General features: G+C 50.0%; 1 protein-coding gene across 5 annotated transcripts in view; it reads left to right on the forward strand.

Moving 5' to 3' along the window:
- Positions 1-17,513, forward strand: part of mast1a (microtubule associated serine/threonine kinase 1a) — a 29,346-nt gene extending 11,833 nt beyond the window's left edge. For 3 of the 5 annotated variants that reach the window (XM_057036303.1, XM_057036307.1, XM_057036308.1), the window contains 25 exons: positions 3,791-3,879; positions 4,127-4,202; positions 4,617-4,689; positions 5,463-5,623; positions 6,941-7,016; positions 7,511-7,720; positions 7,804-7,905; positions 8,383-8,515; positions 9,179-9,246; positions 9,398-9,474; positions 9,640-9,848; positions 10,036-10,174; positions 10,262-10,394; positions 10,814-10,979; positions 11,243-11,344; positions 11,959-12,081; positions 12,253-12,362; positions 13,300-13,463; positions 13,950-14,194; positions 14,369-14,626; positions 14,712-14,944; positions 15,033-15,155; positions 15,240-15,376; positions 15,484-15,671; positions 15,749-17,513. In XM_057036303.1, the coding sequence (XP_056892283.1) occupies positions 3,791-3,879; positions 4,127-4,202; positions 4,617-4,689; positions 5,463-5,623; positions 6,941-7,016; positions 7,511-7,720; positions 7,804-7,905; positions 8,383-8,515; positions 9,179-9,246; positions 9,398-9,474; positions 9,640-9,848; positions 10,036-10,174; positions 10,262-10,394; positions 10,814-10,979; positions 11,243-11,344; positions 11,959-12,081; positions 12,253-12,362; positions 13,300-13,463; positions 13,950-14,194; positions 14,369-14,626; positions 14,712-14,944; positions 15,033-15,155; positions 15,240-15,376; positions 15,484-15,671; positions 15,749-17,409 (5,056 nt within the window). In that variant the 3' untranslated portion in view covers positions 17,410-17,513. Of the gene's footprint in view, positions 1-1,243; positions 1,340-3,790; positions 3,880-4,126; positions 4,203-4,616; positions 4,690-5,462; positions 5,624-6,940; positions 7,017-7,510; positions 7,721-7,803; positions 7,906-8,382; positions 8,516-9,178; positions 9,247-9,397; positions 9,475-9,639; positions 9,849-10,035; positions 10,175-10,261; positions 10,395-10,813; positions 10,980-11,242; positions 11,345-11,958; positions 12,082-12,252; positions 12,363-13,299; positions 13,464-13,949; positions 14,195-14,368; positions 14,627-14,711; positions 14,945-15,032; positions 15,156-15,239; positions 15,377-15,483; positions 15,672-15,748 lie in introns of all 5 variants that reach the window. The other 2 variants (XM_057036309.1, XM_057036306.1) reach the window with 2 other exon arrangements.
- The last annotated feature ends 263 nt before the right edge of the window (positions 17,514-17,776 follow it).

A 17,776-nucleotide genomic window follows, 5' to 3' on the forward strand; every position in this document is an offset into this window, starting at 1 on the left:
TTGCTGCTGTTTAATGTAAATGTTAGCATGGTCTCCTACACATGCAGCCTAAAGAAGAAGAACATTCCATTGTTTTCAGATCCCGCTGAACCCTTTAATCAATACAGAGACGCATCGATGGGGCCTTTTAAATAAACCCATGATGACAGGGAGGCGATAATGGCAACTGCTGCTCATTATCGAAAATGGGATAATTTCCAGACCATAACCATTTAATTAGGCCCATTTTGAGGTGTCTAATTACATTTTAGACAAGCAAGCTTCTTTCCCTTGTCAACAGTTAGCATGTAGTCGCTAACCTCCCTAGATTTATTGTCTTGTTTTAACAAGTTTCAGCATGTTTGTGGCCATGAACCTTCCGCTTCTGAATGTTATTAGCGTCACGTGCACTTCTGACAGTAAATGCATGTTAACACATGAGCCCATTAGCGTGAGAAAACAGCCAGTTTGTCCACTGGCAGCAGCCCTAACGACCCAGGCAGCTAATGGAGGGAAGAGTCCTCCGACATTAGCTCCAGGATGCTCTCCTGGGCGCCGCCTCCTGCCTGCTCAAGCAGGTCACGTTCTGCTGAAAGATCTTAAGGGTCCTCACTCACTCTCATCTTTGCCTGAGAGGATCAATTCACACCTTGACGAGACATCTGACAACACCTCAGACAGGAGCGAGGCGATGGCGCTCCAAGCTGTTTATTCTCTGTCCTGGTCTTCCAAGTCCACCACAACAAGTCCTGTAAACCTATAAAATGACCCCAGAGCTTTTGGCTATTATTCCTGTTCTATTATTCATTTCATCCCTTTTGCCCCGTGCATGGTAACTGTTAATTTTAAGCCTTTTAATACACCTTTTTAACCTTAAATTTCTTGTCCACGTTTAAAAAGTACGTACAATCCTAACAAGATACAAGTTGCTTGTCTCAAAAATGCTATTTTTGTGCCTTCAAAACCACATGATTCATTATAAACTGGGTCAGTTTAAGTGATATAATGCGCTCTGAAATTTCACTGCACGATCAAAGTGTCTAATGACGAAATAAATGGTTTTATTCTTTCTATTAGTCCACGATAACAAACGGTGCTTCTGAATCTGGAACAACCTCTTTATCACTTCCTGGTTTGTGCAGTTATTTCTCTTTCTTGTTTGTTTCTTTTGGTCATTTTAATCGTTCCTCTTATCTTTTTTCATTCATTTTCCTTCATGAAACCGTCACGCTTTTGTTTCACTGCTGCGTGGTCACACGTTCAGGGTGAAAACCAAAATGAAACTCTATAATCCTCCATAATGATCTGAGAGCGGGAGCGGGTGATTGGTGCATCATTAGGAAGGTCTGATGTCCTCCATGTGAGTCAGCACTGCTCACACACGCACGCACGCACACACACACACACACGCACACACACACACACACACACACACACACACACTACTTTTGCCGTCGCTAGAAACAGTTCTAATACCCCTCAGTTTGCCTTTTAAACTTCATTTTAAGGGTAAATGAAATGTTTTGGAGTTGAATTCGAACGTTGGCGTGCTGACGTGCTCCCCGGGCTCGTTGGCAGTAACGTAGAGGCTTTATGAAGGACACGACTCCACCACCAGAGACCAGCTTTGTACTGTTGGAGCGGGTTTGAGTCAGTGTTTCGGGACAACACGGTGCACATATGTTCTTCCACAGGAACTCATTATGAGTGTGTGTGTGTGTGTGTGTGTGTGTGTGTGTGTGTGTGTGTGCGTGTGTGTGTGCGAGACTCAGCCCAGCACCAGTTGAAACCCTTGAGGGGAATAATTGTTGGTCAAAGCTTTTGCGTGAGTCACGGGCTCCGTTTACACCCGGCCTCCTGCCCCAGTCATCAGCAGGGGGCTGTTGTTTGCCCCAGCAGAGGGTGGGAAGTCATAATTAGGAGTATTTTTAGGTATTTTTAGCATCGTTTCTTTCTGCTCCTGATGCAGTGAAAACCTCGTTACCTTTTTAACGTCCACAGACGACAGAGAGACATGACTAACTGGAGCAAAGGTCATAGGTCACCCCCCCCCACGGCTGGGGTTAAGAGAGCTGTTCAACGCTGGCAGCTACAAGAACGATTCCTGATTATTCTGGCTTTTTTCATTCTGTAAAATAGTCATTTGTGTTTCAGGAGCGTTGCACTTTGGGAGGCGGAGTGGTAACGATGGATCAGAGTGATCTCAGTGAGCTTAAGTGTGCAATGAAAAAGCTTTTGCCGCCTCCGGCCCCATCTGTTGCCGCTCTGATGGTCCAGTGGGGCCGCAGTTCCCCCCCAAGCTTCACCTGTGTAGTCGCCGTCCTTCCTTAAAAACAGCCCCCCCCCCCCCCCAAACAAGCCCCCTTTGAACAGCGTCAAACATGGCTGACAGCGTTTCTCCCCTCTCACATAATTACTGGCTCTCTCCTCGTCTGTGATGATCCCACAGTGGCAACGTGCACTTCTGACCCCAGTGAATCACGCGCTGCCCTCCTGACAGCACCACACCTCAGCACTGCTCTTCTTCACGTGATGGATTACATATTGGATCAGGAGGGATTAGATGGAAACTGGCTCCCACATACAAACACCAAAACACTGTTTTGACTGGGTGACACACGTGACTCCCGGTGTGATTCATGTGTTCATCAGTGATCTTGAGGGCACCTATTAATCGTTGACCTCAGCTCATCTCCTCGTGCTTCTCATCTTTATCGTCTTAGTGAGCAGTTCGTGGATACTGAGAATCAGTTTCCCAATGAATCCAATTCATCGTGAAGGCTTTTGAATATTTTAAAAACAAAGGTAAATCTCTGTCTGCCTTGTTTAACATTTCATACAAATCCTTTGGGCTTTTTGCCACTTTGTGGGATTCACTTAATTATGATGCTGTTTTAAAACACTGGCTCCAAGAGATTTAGCACAAGTCAAGTCACAAGTCAGTTTTTTTTTTACATATTCCACAGTTTCAATGTACAAGAGGGGGGTGTTTTATTATTTTATTATATCTTGAGGAAGAACAAGGATGAGGGAGGTGAGAGGTGGCGCTGCCAGAGGCCGAGGCAGGTTGGGCTGAAAACGCCGTCCGAGGAGGAACGGGACAATAACGGACTGAAATGTCAGCGCGAGCCTGAAAGGTGAAAACTCGCCGACTCGCTGAATCACTCGGCTGTTTGGGATGAATCAGAAAAGGCTCCTGAGAGACTCTGGCCTGTGTTCCAGGAGCACGTAATCGCAGGCAGATTTTGATGCTTGACTGTAAATAAAAGTGAAATATGATGCATGAACGACTTCACGTGCTGTAACATCGCGCTGTCACATGACTTCTGCTCTGATGATGCGAGTGCGGTACCAAGGAGGCTTTGAAGCCGGCCTCCACCCAAAGTTAATGCATTCCCCTTAAATATTTAAATATGCTCCTCCAGGAGTGAGTGCAGGCTCCTCTCAGCCGGTGGAGGAGAGGCTGCTGAATCCCTGCCCAGGGTGACGGGAGGGGACGCCGCGTTAGGCTCCTCCCTCTGCACCGGCGTGCTCCTCACGGCCCACAGGGAGGCATGTTGAGGCCTTTATGGCTGCTCTTTATGGTCTGCACACATCATCCTCATCACACCTGTTACACTGGGAGCAGCCGCCCAGAGTTTATAGGAAATTAAAAAACTCTGTTGCTTAGGAGCTTCGCCCTGTTTAAGGTCTCATATTATAGTCTGCCCCGCCCCTTCACACAGCATTGCCCCGCCCCTCAAGGTCGCTCCCTGATGCCACTATGGTGCAGACACACGTCGACCTGACCGCTGTTGTTTGTGTGTTCCAGCTGCCGGACCAGTAACCGGAAGAGCCTCATCCTCACCAGCACCTCTCCCACCCTGCCAAGGCCACACTCCCCACTGCCCGGACACATCGGTCAGTGTGTTGGTGTCACCGTGACGCACGTGCACTCAGCCCCGCTCGCTGGCGTTCACATGCGCTGTCTGGGAACTGAGCATCAGCTGAAACAGGATTTGGTGACAAAATGTCACACGATTTATTTCAAGGGGATTTTTGCGACTGCCAAAAATATATCAAACGCTAATACGCAGCGTGTGGTTTTTACACCGTGTGTGTGTGTGTGTGTGTGTGTGTGTGTGTGTGTGTGTGTGTGCTTTAACAGGAAGCAGCCCTTTGGACAGCCCACGCAACTTCTCACCAAGTGGACCCGCCCACTTTTCCTTCACCTCTTCTCGCAGGTTGGCGTCCCTGTTTTCTTCACACATGCAGCATCACGAGAGCAGCGGAAGGATTGTTGAGGGGACTATTTTTAAACTTGCTGTACACACACACACACACACACACACACACACACTCAGTAAAACCCTTCAGGGAACAATTAAACGGTCCAACTGAAGGTTTCCGCCCTTATTTGTCCGGCCGGGCTGCTGAGTCATGATGTGCCATCGGTGGCTGAGATGAATGAGCTAAAGTGGAATTTTGTCCAATTGTTCCTCATCAGTCAGGGAGCGAGTGATGAAGGTCGGAGAGAAGACGAGTGGAAGAGAACGTCAAACACAAATGGGCTGTTTGCTGGTCAAACCCAGCCTCCCAGTGGTTGTTTGTATTTCCAGTCTGATACCTGCTTCCACCTTCTGTGTGTGTTTGCTCAGAGCTGATGGCCGTCGCTGGTCTCTGGCTTCTCTACCGTCCTCAGGATATGGCACCAACACACCCAGTTCAACAGTAAGTTCAGGAGTAGGGGGCGGATTTGTTCCATTTCTTATTCTTTTTATTTTTACTTTACGTCCTTTGCTTCCCATCGTGGGTTCCATCCCCACCTCCACCCGCCTGCACACGGGTCAGGACCTCTAAATAGCTCAACCTGTTATCTACAAATACTCACTAATTGAGTGTCTGTTACCTCGATTACAAAGACGATTCAATTATTTGGAAATTCGGATGAGAAGCAATGAAAAAAGAATAATTCCTGCAGTTAGTGACGCTTGAGAAAACCTGAGGATTCCCCCCATAAAGTGAAATGTGATCACCTCGTCGTCGTCAGCAGCATCTGGATGGAGGAAAAGGTGACTGAAGCCTGACTGCCCTCACCTCGCACCTCCTGGCTCCTGTGGCATCGGTTCTGGTCTCCTGGCTCAGGTTCTCCGGCCTAATTGACTCTCCTGACCGGACTGGTCATTTCAGCCCACCAGCGGCGAAGACCTGGACCCACATCTCCCACGTGGAGACGTGGTCATTATGTCTTGCATTGATCCAGGCTGGATTTTCCCTCCTGTGCTAAACAAAAGTCCCGTGTTTAGGATGGAGCGGCGCTCCTTTAGCCCCTCAGGTGGCCACATGAAGAAGCCGTTAACTACACACCAAGTTGCTCTTTTATCCCCCGCAGCGATTTTGCTCTGATTTCCTTTGCTTGCTTTTGTCCTGACACATTTTACTGGTTTTCCACCTGTTCTCTTCCTTCCCGTCGGCCTTCATTCCTCTTTCATTTGTGTCTGCAGTCGTCCAGCTCGTCCCAGGAGCGGCTGCACCAGCTGCCGTTCCAGCCAACCATGGACGAGTTGCACTTCCTGTCTAAACACTTCGGCAGCACGGAGAGCATCACGGACGACGACGGTGGCCGCCGCTCCCCTCACATTCGCCCTCGGTCCCGGAGCCTTAGGTGGGTGCACATCAGATTATTGGAGTTAATTAAAAACGTCTTTGTCTTGACATAAAATATCAACCTGAATCCAGAGTCCAATCCATCAGGTGCAGTTTTCCCTCTTACGGACTTTATGAAAGGATATTAAGCCTCCACTGGGGGTTTGTGACAGGAAGCTTAAATTAGCATGCACTAAACTCATTTAGCCATCGAGGGATGAGAGCACTCCTAATCACTTATTTAAATCATCCTTTCACAGCTTTTCTTGTCCGTCCTTTGTACACTATCCAGGCTGTGTTCACGGCACCATGCTAGGAAAAGGTTGGACCCACTTTTGCCTTCCTGAATCCTTCATGGCACCTTTCCAGCAAGGTGTTGGAAACAGAGATTTTAGTCCATAATAACCTGAAGGCAAATTCATCAGCTGCACATCGATGATGCGAATGTCCTGTTTCATCATCTCAAAGCTACACTCTTGGATTGAGAGCTCATCGTCATGCTCCAGAAGCCAGATGTTATTGCTTTTATGACACCTTCCTGCTGGGGGGGGGCACCTGAGCGTGGTCACACTGTGGTCACGGAGGGGTTGACATGGTCAGCAACAATACTGGGGACCCAAGGAAACAACCGCCACACCCTGACACCTCCAGCCTCAACCATGAACACAAGGCAGGATGGATCCATGTTTCATCACATTCCAATTCTGAGGCTACGGTCAGAAAATCCCGGCTAAAGTGGAGACTTATTATTGTTAGAAGCTGTTACTGTGATGTGCAGCTGTTGAGCTAAAGTAGAAATGTTACACTTTAAATACTGGAGTTGCTTCTGTCAGTATCAGCTCAGCCTCCAGTGCTTCATCATTCCTTCATGCTTCTGTTTCTCAATTAGTGGAAGTCTCTGATGTCGACCACACCTACGCCCCCCCCCCCCCCCCCCCCCCCAGGGCAGAGCCTCCTGCTTCCAACACATCACTACTCATCAGTATTCCATTTTTATGTGACCTAGATGATAGCGCTGTAGCTTCATTAGACAGAATTCTTTTCATTTAGCTATAAATTGGTTTCCCATAAACCGCCTCTTCTTTTGGTCGTTTTGTGAGTTACTTGATGGTGAAATAGTGCATTTTCTGGGCTGACCTCTTATCTGTGTGTGTGTCACTGGATTACAATGGGTCCATCGTTGGAAACAGACCCAATGATTTGGATTTCTAGCTGTTGGCTTAGCATAAGAACCAAAGAGCATGAGAACGGGAATGACTGGCGTGCCTTTGACTCAGCCACCTCACGCAGCGCCGCGTATCACGCCGCCTCTCTCCGCCTTTGTCTCTCCCCGCAGCCCCGGGCGCTCGCCATCCTGCCACGACAACGAAATCGTGATGATGAACCATGTCTACAAGGATCGCTTCCCCAAGGTCAGCCTCGTACAAACAAACGTACACAGCACGTGCACGCTCGCGGCTACATTGTCTGCACCCTTTCACATCGGCTGTTGAGGCGCACCATTGAGTGTGTGTGTGTGTGTGTGTGTGTGTGTGTGTGTGTGTGTGATAGAAAGATAGAGCTGTATATCACAGAAAACCTGTGGCATGAGTCCTCCTGCTCTGTGTGGTGGTGTTATTATTATTATTGTTATCACTGTAAATATCTACTACGGTAACTTTGGATTAATAAGTAACAAGTCCCACCAAAGGCTGTCTGTCAGTTTTATTTACAGTCTCACGCTTGGGTTTATTCTGTCACTGCAGCTCGTATTAGATGTCTTCATATAGTAGGATGAGCATCGGGTCCCTCTCCCACCTCCACAGCCGGGACAGTCGGGATCTGTGGAGGAAACTGATCAAATCTTTGTCGTTTCTTCGTCTTCGTGGTCACAACAGGACTGTTGACTCTTGTCTGTCTCACTCAGGCCACAGCGCAGATGGAGGAGAGGCTGGCGGAGTTCATCCAGAACTACACTCCAGAGAATGTTCTCCCCGTGGCCGACGGGGTCCTCAGCTTCATCCACCACCAGATAGCCGAGCTGTCCCGGGACTGCCTGACCAAATCGCGTGAGGGCCTGATTACCAGCGTGTACTTCTGCGAGCTGCAGGAGAACCTGGAGAAGCTGCTGGACGACGTGAGTGGTGACGCGTTGCAGAGGGGCCACAGCCCACCTGTCTCTGGGTTCACCTTCACCTCCCGTCTGTTTCTGGCCCTCAGGCTTACGAGCGCTCGGAGAGTTCGGAGCTCACGTTTGTGATTGAGCTGGTCAAGAAGCTCTTCATCATCATATCTCGTCCGGCGAGGCTTCTCGAGTGTTTGGTGAGTTCCATTTGCCTAAAAACCCTCCAATCTGCTCCCACCTGGAGATAAAGTGTCAGTGGTGTCACCTTCAGAACTGGTTGGGGATCTAATCTCAGCCTTCACCTCGAGAGTTACTTTACCTTTCAGTCTTCCTCCGTTGGCCTTATCAGAAGCTCTCGTCTTCGCTCTTCTTCACCTGTAAGAACGTGGAGCAGAGGCATCAGAGGCGGCCTGATTCCCAACATTCGCCTCTTTTTTCGGCACAAAGCAGCAGATACAAAGATGATTCTGGTCTCAGAACGTTACGAACTGGAACGAAACCAGTTCCCCAGCAACGGTGTTCTTACATCACTTCCTGTAGACGTTGAACTTTTTTATCTACTTCTAATCGTTGCAGTTAATAAATATAAAGAGGGCAACCGACCAATAGATGCTTCTCTGGATAGAGGTCCATGCGGTCTGGCAACAGCTTTTTAAAGTCATTTCCTCCCTCAGGAGTTCAATCCAGAAGAGTTTTACCACCTGCTGGAGGCTGCGGAGGATCACGCCAAGGAAGGACAGCTGATGAAGGCCGACATCCCTCGTTACATCATCAACCAGTTGGGGTTGACCAGAGACCCGCTGGAGGGTAAACAAACGCAACATGACGAGTTCATGGCAAACGTTACATTTAAATAGTCCACAGTCTCCAGAAATAATGTGAAACAGCAAATTAGAATAAAGTAATCAGGCTTTCTTCACCTTTACTGGTCGTTTAGTTATTGGTTTGACCACTACTTTGTTTATTCCAGTTTTTAAGATGGAATATCCAGTCGACAGTGTTAATCTTCTAACGAAATACCCCAAACAGAAACTCACTGGCTGCATTATTAGCCTATAGAATTATAATTACACACAATTTAACAGAATCCATCAAGAGTCAGTGTCCAGTTTCTGTGTTCAGCTGCGTTTTGCTCTTGGTTCTGTCAGCGTTTCTCTGTGGGTCTTTTTTTACACCGTCATTGGCTTTCAAAGACACACGTGCACACTCACGCAGCAGCGTGCACAGCTGTACCTGTTTTAGCATCAACTGCCAACTATTATAAGTAAAGGCTTTGCTCAGTTAGTAACTAGTCAAGAGTTGGAGTCACATGTTTGAGAACACTGAACATGTGATGCTGGACGATGTGCGAGGGAGGGAACAATCATCGGGGGGGGGGGGGATTCTGTGATTCCAGCTGCTGAAAACCTCTGCAGCCTCAGGCGGGTTTGAGATGATTGTCCACTTGTTAACTTCAGTGTTTCCCCACAGAGATCGTGAGCCTCGACAGCTACGACAGCGAGGGTCCTCACACGCCAGAGACCGACGATTCGGCCGAGGTGAAACTCAGTCACACCCCCCCCCCCCCCAGTTAAACTGGTGTATATTTAATCCCTACTGAGAGCATTGATTCGGCTCACGATTCATTGTTTTTTAAAAATCCGTAAGCAGTCGTGCGTCTGAGTTTGTAAGGTGAAAATGTCTCTCCAGGGAAAAGGAAGAGCCATTAAACCACCGAGCGAAGAAGATTTCCAGAGTATCAAACTCATCAGTAACGGAGCGTACGGGTAAGAGAAGCCGCCCTAAATCCGCTCGTCTGTACGCGGGGTTTGTTGTAACGTCCATCTTTACATCTGAAATACTGGGCGTCTCGTAGCCTGATTAGCAAACGGCAGACGTTCCAACTATATTCCAACTATTCCCTATTTCCTCCTGGTCTCTCACCGTCCCAGCGCCGTCTACCTGGTGCGCCACAGAGAGACGCGTCAGCGCTTCGCCATGAAGAAGATCAACAAGCAAAACCTGATCCTGAGGAACCAGATCCAGCAGGCCTTCGTGGAGAGGGACATCCTCACCTTCGCAGAGAACCCGTTCGTTGTGTCCATGTTCTGCTCCTTTGAGACGCGGAGGCACCTTTGCATGGTCATGGAATATGTGGAAGGTGAGACGGCTCCTAAAACCTCACCTTCACCTGGAATGATTTCATTTCCTAAATTTAAGGCGATCTGGATCCTGTGTGCGGGCTCAGGTAGAGCTGCACTCTCAGGCTGATTATGATCCGGTCAGCTTATACATGGGTGAACGTATGGCGCTGCGATGATGTCACACTCCCCTCCGCCTGTCTGCAGGTGGCGATTGCGCCACTTTACTGAAAAACATCGGCGCTCTGCCCGTTGAGCTGACCAGGATGTATTTTGCTGAGACCGTCTTGGCTTTGGAATACCTGCACAACTACGGCATCGTGCACCGAGACCTCAAACCCGACAAGTGAGCGTTTGAAGCTCCTCTGCCCGTGTCTTAGCCTTAGCTAGCGTGCAGAGCCATCAGATCAGACCTTCTCCCTCTGCCCAACAGTCTGCTGATCACCTCCATGGGACACATCAAGCTGACCGACTTCGGTTTGTCCAAGATGGGGCTGATGAGCCTCACCACCAACTTGTACGAGGGCCACATTGAGAAGGATGCCAGGGAGTTCCTGGATAAGCAGGTAAGTTAAGGCTGGTGGCGGCGTGCACGGTGCATGTTTGTCTCAATGAAAATGGCCACAGAGATGAGTTTTACTGTTTTACTGAACAAGAATTTAGTGTCGTCGATGCTTGAAAAGGTCCATATTGGTGCTTGGACCTTTGTCTCTTATTTGTAGGCAGCTGTAAAGAGCCAAGTGATTTAAGGCTACAGTGGATGTAAACATTCAGAAATACACGTTTGACCCTCATTGTGCATTTTTTTCTTCCTTCACTTTAAATCTCAGTTGAGCTGTTGCTCAAACTTGTTATTTTTGATTGACTGTTTAGTTACTGAAGTCGGACATTCATTCCAGAGCAAATCAGCCGTTGATCGGCCACTCTGCTCCCAGGTGTGTGCAGCTCCTCATCTTTGTGTCTTTGTGCTGCTCTCTTGGCTCAGGTGTGCGGGACCCCGGAGTACATCGCTCCAGAGGTGATTCTCCGCCAGGGTTATGGAAAGCCCGTTGACTGGTGGGCCATGGGCATCATCCTCTACGAGTTCCTGGTGGGGTGTGTGCCGTTCTTCGGAGACACTCCCGAGGAGCTGTTTGGACAGGTCATCACAGGTGAGAAACAATCCACAGAATCTTCTGGGCCTGTTTCATGCCCAACCTCATTGTGTTCCAGTAATTTGGGGTTAACGGGGCCGATCACACACGTTGGAGCTGATTGGTTGAGAGCGGTTCAAACGTGGAGGTTTAAAGTCTCCGTCGATGCTCGACGCTTCTCCTTCTGCAGCTTATTACAGACATTTACATCAGTCCAGCCTGGTTTGTGCATAAAGAACCACTTCCTGTAATTAATCTTCCTCCCTCTTCGGCTCTGTTAGATGACATCGTTTGGCCCGAGGGGGACGAAGCTTTGCCTGCGGATGCCCAGGCCCTCATCTCTGCCCTCTTACAGACCAACCCTCTGGTCAGGCTGGGCACAGGTACGAACTCCCTTCTGCCGCTGTGCGACAGTCTTTGGGCGTGTTTTATTAGCATCGAGTTGTTTCATTAACCAAGAAGCTCGTATTGGAAGACTTGGGTCCGTTATTTCCCTTAGTCTGGTAAAAGCCATCAGGCGTTGCATCAACGCCCTCTGGGTGAGTCCTACAGTGTTTTATGCATTAATTATCCACTTCACAGTCACTGGGATCCAGTGGATTTCTGTCCTAAACAGAAAGCTACTTCCTGCTGAAGCTAAGTGATAAAGAATGAGGTTTTTCCCTCCCAAATCATGAAATATTTATGACCCTGGTGCTCAGCCATGTCCCTGTGAGCTTTTTCCCTCCCCACACACGTCTTCATCTTCATGTGGATATTCAGGGTTTCCTTTTTCTTATTATTGATTTTGCTGAAGCAGGAAACACACACAACATTTTTACCACACACGTTTTCCTCTTTATGCTGGAAAAAAAAAATCATTTTTAGGCTCCTGGGATGATTTTAACTGTGAGAATATACTGTGATTTTACGTTTTTGGTTGTTTTTGCACAATATTAATAGGGTTTTGACATAGAAGCGTCAATTTGAAGGGTGCTGTTTTTAACGTGGCCACCAGGTGGCGCCTTCGAGGTGAAGCAGCATTCCTTCTTCACGGAGCTGGACTGGAACACGTTACTGAGGCAGAAAGCAGAGTTCATCCCTCACCTGGAGTCAGAGGAGGACACCAGCTACTTTGACAGTATGTTTCTATGGATTTATGCTCCTCTCATGCAGAGCAGGAACATCCAGATGGGGTTTATGGGGCGGAGAGTCACATTTCTGACAGTTCCAGTTGGAGAGACGCATCTTCTCTTCCGTTCAGAGCTCAAATGCTTAATCTCCTCTCTTGTGCTGCCCCCCCCCCCGCCAGCCCGCTCAGATCGTTATCACCACATAAACACGTATGACGAGGACGACACCAATGACGACGAGCCTGTGGAGATCAGACAGTTCTCTTCCTGCTCTCCTCGCTTCAGCAAGGTTTGACTCTCCTCTCGCTGCTCCTTCATCTCTGTTTCTGTCACTTGACTCCTTGTTTTTCCCTCTGTGCGATTCTGCTCCTGTTTGGCTGATGATGGGGGGCAGAGAAGGCCTGTAGGCCGCACGTTGCTGGTGCTCACGGTTCCTTCTTATTCCATCTCTCAGATCAACTAAGATGAACTAAAATCTTTGTTTTTGTTTTCCTGAAATACGACGACCCAGGTGCTCTTTACCGTGTTTCAAAAACACGTTTTCATTCCCTTTTATTCGGATCTGTGTCTATTTCTGTCACGCTTCTCTTCTCGGGTGATATTTTCTCACCTTTTGATGCTGTTTTTTTTGTTGTTGTTTTTCCTCCCACTTCTTTTCTCCCTCACGAGCTCTCTCCATCCATCTGTGCCCCCCCCCCACCTCCAGATCTCTCACCCTCTTATGTTTCTGTTATGAAGGAGCCCTTCAGAAAATAGTGCCTCATTGAGAGGTTGGTTTGAATGAGATGAGACGCTCCAGTTGTGGCGCCCTGAACACACAATGAGCAACATAATGAGCTGCAGTGAACAGTCGCACAACAACTCGCACGTTTTTATCGTCCCATCCTTTGAATTGTCTCTTTGTGTGATAAATTTGCTGCTTTTGCCCCGTTTTTATCTTTGTTTGTGTTTTCTGCACCCAAGTTTCCTCCCCTCTAAAGCTGTCAAAGCCACCTTTAAGTTATTTTAAAAAGAGATGCATCCAAGTTGCACATTTTTTCCAGCAGGTGATGTCGAACACAAGCGAGCGTTGGGCTGGTTTCAACGGTCCCAATTACCAGTTTGTGGTGTGGAAGCTTAACGATGCCCAATAATGTGGCTGTTTCTCTTAATCCCAGTTATTATCAGACCGACTGGTGAATTAGAGCAGGACTGGGACTCATGGTCGCTCCTAAACCCCCCTGCAGGTGTACAGCAGCATGGAGCATCTGTCACAGCTGGAGCACAAAGCCACAACCTCTGTGTGCCGCCGGGAGCACAAGGGCCCGCGGGAGGACAAGGTGACCAAGAGAGAGAGCCTGGGCAGCTTCAGCATGAGAGACAAGAGCTGGAGGACCGGATCCCCCGAGATGTGAGTCCCAGCTAAAAACGAACTTGAGATTGTGGGTTGTGTTTCACTGTAACGGGATTGTGTTGTTCTTCTGAGGCCTTCAGCATCTTTTCTGTCACGAATCCTGATCCAGGAGCTGATTCCTGCCAGTGGCTCTACGGAATATTCCATCAAAGCTGTGCAACATAGAGCCGAAATACAGTCAATTTAAGCACCTAATTGATTTAAAACCTGGTTGTTTAATTCAATAAAATCATTATAGGCTTATTTTTTGATTAAAGGACCACAGCCAACTTGATCCAGACTACATTTATTATTTAGGATTTGCTGAAATTACTACTTTAACTCAGTTCACACATCTGATTTTTAAAGGATTTATATTTTAGCTCCTAGGCGAGCCCGTTATCACATATAACGGGTGTTGGCTAAAACTAGCCGTTCTAGCTAACATGTGAAGACGGCGGCGACCTCGTCAACTAATGGGACGGATTCTGTCTCTTCTCATAGGAAGCGTCTGTCCTGTTCAGAGTCTCTCTACATGGAGGGGGATGCCAGCCCTCCCCTCGGAGCCCGCCGACGCTTCTCCGCTCTGATGGATACGCATCGCTTTGCCTCGCCCGCCGATGGCGAGCCAGATTTCCTGTCCCGTCAGGTGCCTATCAAGGTTCGAGGAACTTCGCTGGATGGAACCAGCATCCCTTCGCCGAACCTCCTGGAGCAGAAGAACAGTTTAAGGGACATCAACGGAGCAGGTGTGGTAGGAGACGGCGTTCTCTGTGTAGTAGCGGAGCGTTTTAATTCAGAAGGGAAGGGAAGGTGAATAACGAAGGCAGGCAGGGACGAGGGGGCGTCGCCTGACTGAGTGACTGATGCTGATTGGCTGAGCATGTAGACACTTCCTCATATCGCTGTTCACAACTGCACAGATAAATCCCCGAGACACGGAGAGACCGCAGGAGTTAGCGCCGCCATCGCCATGCTCTCCCCCGGACCAGCAGCCACTGGCCGCGATGTGGTGACTCCTCTGTACGACCCCCTGGGGTCACGGGCCACCAATGACCTGGTTCTCCGCCGGGCACGCCATCAGCATTTATCAGGCGATGGGGAGAAACACAACTCCAGAGCTGGGACGAAGGTCATTAAATCAGCCTCAGCTACAGCCTTATCTGTGATCATACCATCAGGTGAGCTCTACAATCTAGTCTAAAGTCTCCATTTTGGAATCGCTTTGAGGTTTAATAGAGCCTTTCACCCTCTGCCTGCATCCAGTAGAGCAACACGGCGGCTTCTCCCCCCTCGCCAGCCCAATGTCTCCGCACTCCTTCTCCTCCAACCCTTCGTCCCGCGACTCCTCGCCCAGCCGGGACTTCTGTCCAGCCGTCAATGTGCCGCGCTCGCCCATCACCATCCACCGTTCTGGGAAGAAATACGGCTTCACGCTCAGGGCCATAAGGGTCTACATCGGCGACAGTGACATATACAGCGTGCACCACATCGTTTGGGTAAGAACGAACCAAATCTTGGTAGATTTGCTTGCTCCAAGGTAAAGTCTTTGTCATCCGTGTTGACCTGTTTTTGGCGGTCGGGCAGCACGTTGAGGACGGCGGCCCTGCCCAGGAGGCCGGTCTGTGCGCTGGTGACCTCATCACCCACGTCAACGGAGAGCCTGTCCATGGTCTGGTCCACACGGAAGTGGTGGAGCTCATTCTCAAGGTAGGTGACAGCACACAGCAACAACAGGTTTGCTGCTTTATTTCTGCGTGATAATCGCCGTCTTCGCTGCATTGACCGGAACAGAGTGGAAACAAGGTGACGGTCACCACCACGCCTTTTGAGAACACCTCCATTAAAGTGGGTCCTGCACGCAAAGCTAGCTACAAATGTAAAATGGCGCGTCGGAACAAGAGGACCATGGGGAAGGACAGCCAGGACAGGTGGGACCATGCAACCCCAACCAAGAGTCTGGTGACGTTCAGGCATCTGTTCATCCGCTCATGTGGATTTGAAGCCATCTTTTCTCTTCCTGTTTCTCTTCCTGCAGTAAGAAGCGCAACTCGCTGTTCAGAAAAATCACCAAGCAGTCCAATCTGCTGCACACCAGCCGCAGCCTGTCCTCTTTGAATCGATCCCTGTCCTCCAGCGAGAGTCTTCCCGGATCCCCGACTCACAGCTTATCTGCCCGCTCACCGACTCAGGGCCACCGCTCCACCCCTGAGCACTCATACCTGGGTAGGAGGTTGGAAATGACACCGGCTGATCCAGAATCTGCTCTGTTGGGTAATCTGTTTCTGTCCCCTGTCCATTAGGAGCTTCCTCCCAGAGCAGCTCTCCGGCCTCCAGCACTCCCAACTCCCCGGCTCCGTCTCAGCACATGAGGCCCAGCTCCCTGCACGGCCTCTCGCCAAAACTCCACCGCCAGTACCGCTCGGCGCGCTGCAAATCTGCCGGTAACATCCCCCTCTCGCCGTTGGCGCACACCCCCTCCCCCACCCAGTCTTCCCCGCCGCCCATGCCGGGCCACACCGTGGGGAGTTCCAACACCACCCAGTCTTTCCCTGCAAAACTCCACTCCTCGCCGCCAGTGGTGCGTCCCAGACCCAAGAGCGCAGAACCCCCCCGATCCCCTCTTCTCAAACGAGTGCAGTCGGCAGAAAAGCTCGGTTCGCCGCTGACCCAGTCCAGTGCTACAGGAGGACTGGGGGGTCCTCTGAGGAAGCACAGCCTGGAAGTGCAGCACTCCGAGTACCGTAAGGACGCCTTCCTCTGTGAGCTCGGGCTGCAGAGCCTGCTGGAGACCGAGGGGGAAATTCTGCCCCCTAACCCTCCACCCCTGCCCTCAGCCTCATCAACTAACCCCGAGTCCGGGGTCCTGAAGCCTGTGAGGAGACTGGGGAGGCAAGAATCCCCCCTTAGCAGGGAAACACTGCTGGCCGGGAGAGAGGACAGGGAGCGGGAGAAGGAGAAGGACCGGGAGAGTGATGCTAAAACGGTCCTGGAGAGATTGAGCCGGGTCGAGGCTGCAGAATCGCATTCTTCCGCACCAAAAAAACCTCAAGCCAGTGAGCGGCCCTTCAGCTCACAGACTAAACCCAAACCAAACGAAGAAACTAGCAAAGGCGCAGCTCCTGGTGCCCATAACATAGCAGCCAGGGTTTTAGGAGGGCAGAGAGCTCCTGAAAACACTCAGGCAGACTTGACAACAAAACAGCCGGGCCACAAGGCAGCAAAAGACGTGTTACCTGCTGGCGAAGCTTCATGGGAGCAGGGGAGGACGGAAACGAGGCAGGACCGAAGAGACAGGCCCGCTTCGGCCGGGGCTGGGTTCAGCAAGAGCTCCTCTCCCTCCCCCGATAAAGCTGCTGCTATCAGCTCCACGGCAACAGCGGCTCCCCTCAGGCTGGCAGACGGCCGGAGGAAGGATCCGGCAGAGAGCAGTGACTCAAGGACTCCAGATGTGGCCTCCAAAAGCCCCAAACTTCCATCCCGCATCCTCGCGCCCGTCGTCCCGCCACACGGGCAGCCGCTCTCGTTGGGCAAAGTGAGACAGGGGCTCGGGCCTGTCAACTGCTACCGCGGAACCCTCGACTGGGAGGACAAGTGTCGCCTGGAGGTGGTTGAGGAGCATTCGCCCTCTCCCTCGCCCTCCCCTACTGCTGTCGCCCCCTCGCTCTGTGGGCCGTCTCTCTGTAAATCCCGGCCCGTCTCCCCCGGTGAGAAGACGAGCTTTGTTAGCCAGCTCACCAACGTGGCCAAAAACGTCCTCGGGCCCATTAAGATTGGCTCGCAGGAGACGAGCAAGAGCAAAGACCAGCAGATGAAAGCTGCAGAGGAGAAGCAGGGAGGCGCGGGAAAGAGCGACGCCGCCGCCGGGTTTCGAGCCGCCATCGGGGCCTCGGCGGGGACCCAAAGTCCCGCTGGGTCACCATTAGACAAGGCTGCAACAGGTAGCAGTCCTCCAAAAGTGTGACCTCTCAAGGTGACTTTAGGGGGCTCTAGTAGTAGAAGGACGATGCAGCAGAAGCAAAGCACTTAGAAATACTGTACATTCCACTGTCAGAGTATATGAAATGTTATTTAAAGTAAGACTGTAAAGGTGTCTGTTCCTTTTTCTATTATAGTATTTCATAAGAAGACTCTTAATGTAATGTGAAACACTTTATCAAATGTATATGTGTCTCTATGTGAAGGCATGTCATGTGATATGACGGTACTAAAGATACAAGGTCAAAAAGTGCTTTACCGATCAAAACACGCTGAATACTGTGAATACCAAATCTTCACTGTTTTGTCTTTCCACCAGCTCTTTTACTGCTTATCACATGAGACCATGAAAC

This window comes from Takifugu flavidus, chromosome 6, assembly GCF_003711565.1.
Source record: "Takifugu flavidus isolate HTHZ2018 chromosome 6, ASM371156v2, whole genome shotgun sequence".
NCBI lineage: Eukaryota > Metazoa > Chordata > Actinopteri > Tetraodontiformes > Tetraodontidae > Takifugu > Takifugu flavidus.